The following is an 11521-nucleotide window of genomic DNA, read 5'->3' on the forward strand; positions in this document are numbered from 1 at the left end:
CCACAGGCCCTACCCCACCACAGGCCCTATCAGCAGACCCCCTAGGAGGTCTAAAGTTACACCCCCACATCATCTACCCTCTCTGACAGACACCCCATATCTCAGCTTAGTCATTATAACGTGACTGTATCTCGGTCATGGATAGGAGGATAGTTTCAGTTATGCTATGTAAATAAAATACAGTGTCTGTGTTAAGTTGTGACTTCAACATTTCACTCCGTGTTGGGATGAGATGACAGCCAGTAAGGAGTCAGTCATGATTGATGTGAATAAATAATGGTTTGCTTGTCTGTTATGAGCCAAAAGGTGTGGGAGAGGGTAAACAAATCATGCCATTCATCAACATGATAACAGACCTGACAGATAAGCAAGCTTCTGTCACATTCAGTGACAACACTTGTAGGCTATTTGAGACACATTCATACATAAAATAAAAATATCAACACTCTCAATGTATGCTTTAGTCATTTATAATCATTATCAATATGCAAATTATGTAAAAACATGGAGATTAATTGTGTGTCCTCCATTCTTTTCACTTCATTTTCTCTCCTTTATAAACACAATAACAAACAGGGTCAAATCTGATACAACAGTAAATTATTTTAGCTCCACCAATAGGAAGGGCCATAAATTCCTTGACAGTTTGAATGTATCTTAATACGGTCACGAATGGTCTAAGCTAATCACAGGTCTTCAAAGGTCAGTCTGTTAACACCTACTTCATCATGACACAACTACAATCAACCATAACACTATAATGGGAAAAAAATTGAGAAATAATCCCTTTCAGTTCACTCTGCCAAACAATTGTTATTTTTGTACCAGCCAGTCAGTCAGGGGTCGGTACTAGAACCCTCCGTCTCCTAGGTAACAACACTCAGTTTTAGATGGCGTCCCGTCACAAAGAAGGTCCTGAGTGACACAGGATAGACTTTCTAGTGAACCGTTTATCTAGCAGCTCTTATTTGGGCTTCTGTGAACTCCTGGTCCCGCCCACAGGCCCCAGGCCCCCGGCCCCGGGACAAAGGGGGAATATTTAAGGGACACCTTTCACCCTCACCCTTTGTCCCAGTGGAAACTCCAGTCTTGGCGTACAACTTGGTGAGTGTCTTCCTTCTGTTATTGTTCCTGTTCCAGTACGGATCGGTAAACACTGTTTCTCTATTGGACTCAGTACTGTTTATAACACTGTTTCTCTATTGGACTCAGTACTGTTTATAACACTGTTTCTCTATTGGACTCAGTACTGTCTATAACACTGTTTCTCTATTGGACTCAGTACTGTCTATAACACTGTTTCTCTATTGGACTCAGTACTGTTTATAACACTGTTTCTCTATTGGACTCAGTACTGTCTATAACACTGTTTCTCTATTGGACTCAGTACTGTCTATAACACTGTTTCTCTATTGGACTCAGTACTGTTTATAACACTGTTTCTCTATTGGACTCAGTACTGTTTATAACACTGTTTCTCTATTGGACTCAGTACTGTCTATAACACTGTTTCTCTATTGGACTCAGTACTGTTTATAACAGTGTTTCTCTATTGGACTCAGTACTGTTTACCTGTTTCTCTATTGGACTCAGTACTGTCTATAACACTGTTTCTCTATTGGACTCAGTACTGCCCTGTGCTTGTAGAAGATGTATTTCACTATTGGACTACCACTACTTCAGAGAGATGACAGAGAGAGGGGAGAGGAGGATGGCTAGATGACTTGGCGGTGTTAGGAAGGATTCACACTTTTTTGTGAGCTACTCTTGGGAAGCATGGTGCCGCTGTGTTGTTGTGGTTTTGGAAAGGGAAGAAGGATGTTGGTTTTATCAGCCGGGAGCTGCTGCTGTGGTTGAAAGAGAGAGCACATCACCGCATGTAGAGTTAATTCCTACAACGGATGTCTGTCTACTTCTAATTGGCTGTGAGAGAAGGATGTTTTGAGGTTGTTGAGAGAAGGAATAAAGGGTGGAGAAAGAAAGGAGCTGAATGGGGACACAGGAAGGCAGTGCATGTAGTTCAGCAGTCTGCAGCAGCTAGGCTTGTTGTCATTGATTGACAGGCCATGCTGGTGGCAACACGTGTGAACAGTGATCTGTGGCTCTGGTGGATTGACCAAGGGGTCAGACAGACTAACAGATCACCCGCTGTGGAGCGCCGGGCCTCCCGACTTCTGACCACTGGACACATCTACTAATGAAGGGAGCTGTCATGCCAGGGCTGGATGGCCGGTTGGCTGGATGGTTGGCTGGCTGGTTGGTTGGCTGGCAGGGAAGGAGGGATGAAGCGATGGAAACATACAGAAAGAGGATAATGGATTGAGGAATGGAGGGATAGAGGGATAGAGGGAGAGGGGGATGTAATGGAAAGATGGACTGGAGGGACAGAAACACATGCTCTGAAGGGAGCTGTTAGACCAAAGCTGGCTGAAGAGAGGGATGGAGAGGGACAGTAACAGGAGTATGGAGGGATAGATAGAGGGAAGCAGGGAGGGATAGATGGACAGTAACAGGAGTATGGAGGGATAGATAGAGGGAAGCAGGGAGGGATAGAGGGACAGTAACAGGAGTATGGAGGGATAGATAGAGGGAAGCAGAGAGAGGGGCGGATGAGGAGAGAGGGGAGGATGAGGAGAGAGGGGAAGATGAGGAGAGAGGGGAGGAGGTAGTGTTCCGTGTGGCTGCTGTTTGGAATGACAAGGGCCATGGTTAAGAATAGAGACAGTAGTGTGGGGGTCTACTATGTCCCTGTTTGGCTTTACAGGGCAGCTCTAACAAAGAGGGAGAAGATAGGTTATCAGTGGTCAGTAAGAGTACTAGGTTATTTCAATAACACTTTTGAAAAGTTATTTCTAGGAACATTTCAATTTATTTGCACTTTAAAATACTGAAATTAAGACAACAGAAGAAAAAAAATATATCATGGCACATTAGGCATTATATTAAACAATAATGATAACATATTAATTCACCAGTCACCTCCTTGGAGGATGTCTTTAACGTAACTGATTCGTAAATGTACTGTACAGTGCCTTCAGAAAGTGTTCAGACCCTTTGTCATTTTCCACATTTTGTTACATTACAGTCTGATTCTAAAACGGATTCAATAATTTTTTTTCACGTCGACAGTGAAGAGGCGACTCTGGGATGCTGGCCTTCTAGGCAGAGTTCCTCTGTTCAGTGTCTGTGTTCTTTTGCCCATCTTAATATTTTATTTTTATTGGCCAGTCTGAGATATGACTTTTTCTTTGCAACTCTGCCTAGAAGGCCAGCATCCCGGAGTCGCCTCTTCACTGTTGACGTTGAGACTGGTGTTTTGCGGGTACTATTTAATGAAGCTGCCAGTTGAGGACTTGTGAGGCGTCTGTTTCTCAAACTAGACACTCTAATGTACTTGTCCTCTTGTTCAGTTGTGCACCGGGGCCTCCCACTCCTCTTTCTATTCTGGTTAGAGCCAGTTTACTCAGTTATCTGAAGGGGAGTAGTACACAGCGTTGTACGAGATCTTCAGTTTCTTGGCAATTTCTCGCATGGAATAGCCTTATTTCTCAGAACAAGAATAGACTGACCAGTTTCAGAAGAAAGGCTTTGCTTCTGGCCATTTTGAGCCTGTAATTGAACCCACAAATGTTGATGCTCCAGATACTCAACTAGTCTAAAGAAGGCCAGTTTTATTTCTACTTCAATCAGAACAACAGTTTTCAGCTGTGCTAACATAATTGCAAAAGGGTTTTCTAATGATCAATTAGCTTTTTGAAAATGATAAACTTGGATTAGCTAACACAACGTGCCATTGGAACACAGGAGTGATGGTTGCTGATAATGGGCCTCTGAACGCCTCTGTAGATATTCCATTAAAAAAACAGCCGTTTCCATCTACAATAGTCATTTACAACATTAACAATGTCTACACTGTATTTCTGATCAATTTGATGTTATTTTAATGGACAAAAAATGAGCTTTTCTTTCATAAACAAGGACATTTCTAAGTGACCCCAAACTTTTGAACGGTAGTGTATGTAAATGTCATACTTCCGTTTTTAATTTTTTATAAATTACCAAACATTTCTAAAAACCTGTTTTTACTTTGTCATTATCGGATATTGTGTGTAGGTTGATGAGGAAAAAACAATTTAATACATTTTAGAATAAGGCTGTAATGTAACAATCTGGAAAACCTATAGGGGTCTGTATACTTCCCGAAGGCACTGTAGCAATAGTGCATAAATGTAACTGTTAATGCAGTGGTAGCCTCAACTAATGTACATGGTGTTTTCTATAGATAGATACACTTGGGTAAATACGGTATCTATGTACATCACAGTGTTAACGTGCTCAGACAGAGCTCTTACCAACGTGTCTCTCCTCCTAACAGAAGGCCATCTGAATCAAGACCAATCATGTGTGACGACGACGAGACTACCGCCCTCGTGTGTGACAACGGCTCTGGCCTCGTCAAGGCTGGGTTCGCCGGTGATGATGCTCCCCGCGCTGTGTTCCCATCAATCGTTGGACGTCCCCGTCACCAGGTATGCTACTTAAGAGAAAAAACGGATAGCCGTTGGCCGTTACTAACTGATTTGTTTGTTTACTTAGGTCATGACGTTAAAGATACTAGACTATATACAGATAATGTAGTGCAGTTTACGTTTGTAGCGTTACGTTGGTAATGAGACCAACGTCTAGCCATGCGTAAAAGTTTGCGTAAAGTTCAATTCATGTGTTGTGCGTATTGTGAACTCTCCTGACCCATGTTTGATCTCTATACAGGGCGTGATGGTGGGAATGGGACAGAAGGACTCCTATGTGGGAGACGAGGCTCAGAGCAAGAGAGGTATCCTGACTCTGAAGTATCCCATCGAGCACGGCATCATCACCAACTGGGACGACATGGAGAAGGTGGGTCCCAGAGACAAGACGCTACTAGAGATATTAGACATTTGTGAATGATCGTAAGATGATAAAAGCAGAACTTCATATCTCAAGATACACATATACTTAGAGACAAGAAGCTAATGACACTTGGGATACTATCCAATATGATGCAAATAGCCTTATGAAACTTAAGATATGGCGATATTTCAACACACATAACACATCCATATTAAAAATTTATAAATCAAAAAAAAGGAATATAGGAAATATTTTATGGCTACATTATGCAAAACAACATGACTTCCAACGGGACAGCGAAATCTTTCTCTATCTCACAATGTGTTCTGTTCTCCAGAACGTCTCTGACCATCTCTCTCCTCCTTCTTCTTCCATCAGATCTGGCACCACACCTTTTACAATGAGCTGCGCGTGGCCCCTGAGGAGCACCCCACCCTGCTCACTGAGGCCCCCCTGAACCCCAAGGCCAACAGGGAAAAGATGACCCAGATCATGTTCGAGACCTTCAACGTTCCCGCCATGTACGTCGCCATCCAGGCCGTGCTGTCCCTGTACGCCTCCGGTCGTACCACCGGTGAGTTTCCACAGGACACCCGACTATCACATACCATACCACAATACCATATACACAATAAATACCATACCACAATACCATATACACAATAAATACCATACCACAATACCATATACACAATAAATACCATACCACAATACCATATACACAATAAATACCATACCACAATACCATATACACAATAAATACCATACCACAATACCATATACACAATAAACAAATGGTATAATGCTACAGGCACAATATTTTCTACTCCTATGACGACATGGTTTGACATTAATAAGTGCTGTTTACATTACTCACATAATATTCTTTAGACCAGGTCTGGGTAACTCCAGTCCTTGGGTGCCTGATTGGTGTCACACTTTTCCCCCATACCCTAACAAACACAGCTGATTTAAACTAATTGCATTCTAAACTGAAGATCATGATTAGGTGATTATTGGAGTCAGGTGTGTTAGCTGGGGACTGGGGCAAAAGTGTGACACCAATCAGGCCCCCAATGGACTGGAGTTTCCCAGGCCTGATTTAGACACTTTAAGGGTAGTGATCCATTGCAGTCTCACAAGACATCCAACCACAAGCTATACGTGAAAAGCAGCAGGTCTGTGTCCACCTCCATCCTCATCTGATAATCCATCCTCTCCTCAGGTATTGTGCTGGACTCTGGTGATGGTGTGACCCACAACGTCCCCATCTATGAGGGTTATGCTCTGCCCCACGCCATCATGCGTCTGGATCTGGCCGGTCGCGACCTCACTGACTACCTGATGAAGATCCTGACTGAGCGCGGCTACTCCTTTGTGACCACCGGTAAGATGGCCACCAAGAACCAAGATTTCTATAGACAGGATCACATTATACAGAGACAAGTTGAGAGAACATTATCTTGGTAAGATAAAGTATAAGCCTATCTATGATATGTTATTTAGTATACTAGGATTCAACCAACATCAAGATAAGCCTATCTATGATATGTTATTTATTATAAACTGGGTGGTTCGAGCACTGAATGCTGATTGACTGACAGCCATGGTATACCAGACCGTATACCACGTGTATGACAAAACATTTATTTTTACTGCTCTAATTACGTTGGTAAGCAGTTTATAATAGCAATAAGGCGCCTCGGAGGTTTGTGGTATATGGCCAATATACCATGGCTAATGGCTGCATCCAGGCACTCCACGTTGCGTCGTGGTTAAGAACAGCCCTTAGCCGTGGTGTACAGTGCCTTGCAAAAGTATTCATCCCGCTTGGCGTTTTCTCCTATTTTGTTGTATTACAACCAGTAATTTAAATAGATTTTTATTTGGTTTTCATGTAATGGACATACATACACAAAATAGTCCAAATTGGTGAAGTGAAAAAAATGACTTGTTTTAAAAAATTCAAAAAAACGGAAAAGTGGTGTGTGTATATGTATTCACCCCCTTTGCTATGAAGCCCCTAAATAAGATCTGCTGCAATCAATTACCTAAAGAAGTCTATGAGGCTCTATGTAGCGTCTATGAGGCTCTATGTAGCGTCTCAGGCTCTATGTAGTGTCTATGAGGCTCTATGTAGCATCTTTGAGGCTCTATGTAGCGTCTTTGAGGCTCTATGTACTCGTCTATGAGGCTCTATGTAGCGTATATGAGGCTCTATGTAGCGTCTTTGAGGCTCTATGTACTCGTCTATGAGGCTCTATGTAGCGTATATGAGGCTCTATGTAGCACCTAACGTTGGACTTGATTCACCAACACTCTGAATCTCCCCACTACAGCCGAGCGTGAGATCGTGCGTGACATCAAGGAGAAGCTGTGCTACGTGGCCCTGGACTTTGAGAATGAGATGGCCACCGCTGCCTCCTCCTCCTCTCTGGAGAAGAGCTACGAGCTGCCTGACGGTCAGGTCATCACCATTGGTAACGAGCGTTTCCGTTGCCCAGAGACTCTCTTCCAGCCTTCCTTCATTGGTGCGTATCTCTCTCTCTCTCAATTCAATTTCAATGTAATTTAAGGGGCTTTATTGGCATGGGAAACATATATTTACAATGCCAAAGCAAGTGAAATAGATAATAAACAAAAGTGAAATAAACAATAAAAATGTAACAGTAAACATTACACTAACAAAAGATCCAAAATAATGAAGACATTTCAAATGTCATTTTATGTCTATATACAGTGTTGTAATGATGTGCAAATAGTTAAAGTACAAAAGGGAAAATAAATAAACCTAAATATGGGTTGTATTTACAATGGTGTTTGTTCTTCACTGGTTGCCCTTTTCTTGTGGCAACAGGTCACAAATCTTGCTGCTGTGATAGATATAGGAGTTTATCAAAATTGGATTTGTTTTCTGATGCTTTCTCTCTCTCTCGCTGTATCTCTGGTTTCTCTACAGTAGACCATGTTCACCTTACCATGTATCTCTTCACACACTTACTTTCAGATTTGACTCCATGTTGCCATACATCACGTGTCAAACTCATTCCACGGAGGGAAGGGTGTCTGTGGGTTTTCAATCCTCCCTTTTATTTGATTGATGAATTAAGGTCTAATTAGTAAGGAACAGGAAAGACCAAAAACTTGCAGAGACTAGGCCCTCCCTGCCATACATGTCACAACACTGTCCTTTAGTGTCCAATGGACATTGCCATTCTGTTACTGTTAGATTCCACACACATAGCCATTTAATGTAAGCATAATGTATCTATTCCTTACACGTCTAACTCCTGTTGGTCACCTACGTCCTGTCTGTGGAGGTGTCGTTGCTCACAAAGTGTCTCTTCTCATCTCACCTGCTCAGGTATGGAGTCCGCTGGTATCCATGAGACCGCCTACAACAGCATCATGAAGTGTGACATTGACATCCGTAAGGACCTGTACGCCAACAACGTCCTGTCCGGAGGTACCACCATGTACCCTGGTATTGCTGACCGTATGCAGAAGGAGATCACCGCTCTGGCCCCCAGCACTATGAAGATCAAGGTGGGGGAACATTTCTATTCAACACAGGAGGAACTAGGTTCCAATGTCCACCAGGGTTGGAGTCAATTCCATTTCAATTCTCTCCTATGCTTTTCACTTAGGAAAATGTGGATTTGATATTGGAATTTGGTGTACTTTCTGAATTGAAATGGAATTGACCCCAACCCTGATGTCCACAGTAGTGTACTACTGAATGAAGCCATGTCTTGGGTGTGTATTCTATGTGGTATGGTAGTATGGACATTGGAACATTGACTATTTCCAACAATGTCAGAGCCGTGGTTAGGCTGTAGGTTTACAGGAGTTGCCCCACTATCCTCCATGTTCAGCCAACTATCCTTTACTTTAAATAACAAACCATATTTGCCTAATACTGTACACACACAACGCTGGTTGAAATCAGCAGCACTGTCTGTCCACTGTGCTAGAGAGCACATAAGACTTCTGAAGAGTTCTTAACCAACCATCTTTCCATACACTTCACTACAATAACATGCTAAATTGCATTTTGACTAGAATGGCTAACTCTGTATACCCACAGCTCTGATTTAAATAAACAACACTTGTGCACTGAGCAGCAAAGAACCTTAGCCTCTGAGTTCTTAACCAACCCTCCACATCTCCTCCACCTCCTCCTCTCCTCTCCTCCTCTCCACCTCCTCTAGATCATCGCTCCCCCCGAGCGTAAGTACTCTGTGTGGATCGGCGGCTCCATCCTGGCCTCTCTCTCCACCTTCCAGCAGATGTGGATCAGTAAGCAGGAGTACGACGAGGCCGGCCCTTCCATCGTCCACAGGAAGTGCTTCTAAACATCCCATCTCCCCACACCTCCTCCATACACATACACCCTCCTTCTGTTGTCTGCCTTTGTACTGTATATACATGTTCTGTTGTAATAAAATAGTTGCTTGTAACAATAAGCATTGTTGTTGGATGTCTGTTTGGTTTGAGGGAACACATTCAGAATACATAAAATAGTGTTGTCTGATCTTCATTATAATTTCACTATCTGGGCCCTGAGGCTGTGTTTACACAGACCGCCCTACTCAGACTCCACCTCCCCACTCCCCCCCCCCATTGGTCTTTTGACCAATCAGATCAGCCCTTTTACCAACAATTGGGCTGCCTTTGTAAACACAGCCTAAGTAACATGAACTGTTGTAAATAATCAATCAACCACATGAGGAATCATAAGCATTGCTACCAAAACAAGATGACAGTAACAGTGTGCCCATGGATTTCAACGATTCCAACCACAACCTTCTTGCATCCCAGCACATCCATGCCCTTTTCATCAATCCTCTGACAAGCAGTAACCCTTCATTTAGCCAGTTTACCTCATCTGAAATAATAGTCGGGGGTCGGTTTCCCCAAAAACATCTTAAGGATAAATTCATCGTTGGAACCATTAGGATACATTGGTTCTAAGATTAACTTAGCCTTAAGATGCTTTTGAGAAAACAGGCCCAGGTTGGCTTGTATTACGGAACTACTTTGTTTTTGAATGTGATACTACAACGCCACCCTCAGTCTGACGGATGTATTGCATCTGCCAGAGAGGCGCTTAATTAAATGGAGTGTTTTCAAAGTGCCACAGGTGATTCTGATGGCAATAATGAAATAGCAGGAACAACTAGCGACTTCTCAGAATCGGCAGCAATCGTGTTAAAATAGTTTGCCTGGCATTTACTGGTCAATGACATTTAGGAAGACTGCTTTGTTTCCACCTGAAGAAAAAAAAGTGACAGAAATATTAAGATTTCAGATAGAGCCGAACCACTTCACTATGCCTATGTTTTGCAACGTCTTCGTGTGGTTCATGGGATAAAACTGGTGAAACTGTCGGAAGAAAGCGAGAGGAGTTAGTGGTGAAACACGGGTGTATGGAGAGACGCTACATAGCTGAGTATGGGCTGCTACCCTGGTAAGAACACACAGGTTACAATTTCAATAGACCTCCAATACCTGATTTTTTTTGTTTTTTTTTTTTTTTAAGTGACAAATGATTCATATCCATTTCAATGTGGATTCTTGTGAACACCAACATGCTGGTACTGATGGCCTGTTCAGAAGATCTGGCTCTGTTGTTCGTCTGAGGATCGTAAGTGGTGTGAGTTTAACCATAGGTTCTGTGGTGTAAAATGCATGGGTCGTGGTAGCCCAAGATGTGCTCTTACCGAGCCCGTTACTCTGTAAAATGCATGGGTCGTGGTAGCCCAAGATGTGCTCTTACCGAGCCCGTTACTCTGTAAAATGCATGGGTCGTGGTAGCCCAAGATGTGCTCTTACCGAGCCCGTTACTCTTTAAGGTCCAAGGATGTCATGATATTTATTTTCAGAGGTAGACTGGCTCTGGCAGCCAGAACAGCCAAATATTCCATCTAAATGTGACTCGTTTCTCAATTGCGATACGGTTCTATAAATAAAGCCCTTTCATATCACATCAAAACAATCACATGTAAAATACATATATATTTTTTTTAACTGGCTATCACAGTTGAAGCCAACAGTGTTTTTCAGTGACACGGCGGTTCTGGCAGCCTTCTTCCATTACACCCAGGTGTGGGGACCATGCTAGATAACAAATTAACACAGGCGGTCCCTCTGTCTTCCGTAAACGGGCTGTGTAACACGGAGATATGGCCGTGTGGGAACAGTAACCCTACGAAGTTGTATTTTTATGTGTTTCTAAAATTATTTCACACTTATATGAAAGATAAGGTCCTTATGATTCCAAAACCGTACTGAAAGAAATGCTTGGTAATGTTCAGACCGAGCGTCAGGGGGCCAAGTCCAAATTAAATTTTATTCGTCACATACACATTTTAGCAGATGTTATTGCGGGTAAACTCGCCCATACAGAAGACTCATTCATTCAATGACTTGTGTAATGGAACTGAGTCATGGTGGTTGATCCACTGGACTTCAACTCAAGCCTGTTTTGTTGTCTGCTACATCTATTTCACAGGCTAAGCTGGACCACTGGGAAGCCTGCCTATCCACAACCCTCCCTTGTAATGTGGCTAACCTACTGAAGCTGTTCTGTCTGGCGCTTCCATAACCTCTCTTTCCCCCTCCCTAG

General features: G+C 42.8%; 1 protein-coding gene across 1 annotated transcript; it reads left to right on the forward strand.

The window, feature by feature from the left end:
- Positions 1 to 979: 979 nt before the first annotated feature.
- LOC115175121 (actin, alpha cardiac) lies at positions 980 to 9360 on the forward strand. Its single transcript, XM_029734327.1, has 8 exons — positions 980 to 1104; positions 4376 to 4529; positions 4771 to 4899; positions 5272 to 5467; positions 6119 to 6280; positions 7233 to 7424; positions 8258 to 8439; positions 9105 to 9360. Exons 2-8 carry the CDS (start codon positions 4401 to 4403, stop codon positions 9246 to 9248), a joined length of 1134 nt encoding a protein of 377 aa, XP_029590187.1. The 5' UTR covers positions 980 to 1104; positions 4376 to 4400; the 3' UTR covers positions 9249 to 9360.
- Positions 9361 to 11521: the final 2161 nt, after the last annotated feature.

Source organism: Salmo trutta, chromosome 35, assembly GCF_901001165.1.
Source record: "Salmo trutta chromosome 35, fSalTru1.1, whole genome shotgun sequence".
Classification (NCBI taxonomy): domain Eukaryota; kingdom Metazoa; phylum Chordata; class Actinopteri; order Salmoniformes; family Salmonidae; genus Salmo; species Salmo trutta.

Bases quoted from the DNA above. Each gene is read 5' to 3' on its own strand.
- LOC115175121 (XM_029734327.1), top strand. From the start codon at position 4,401: ATGTGTGACGACGACGAGACTACCGCCCTCGTGTGTGACAACGGCTCT. The intron at 4,900-5,271 runs GTGGGTCCCAGA...TTCTTCCATCAG, and splicing joins ACTGGGACGACATGGAGAAG to ATCTGGCACCACACCTTTTA. The intron at 7,425-8,257 runs GTGCGTATCTCT...TCACCTGCTCAG, and splicing joins CTTCCAGCCTTCCTTCATTG to GTATGGAGTCCGCTGGTATC.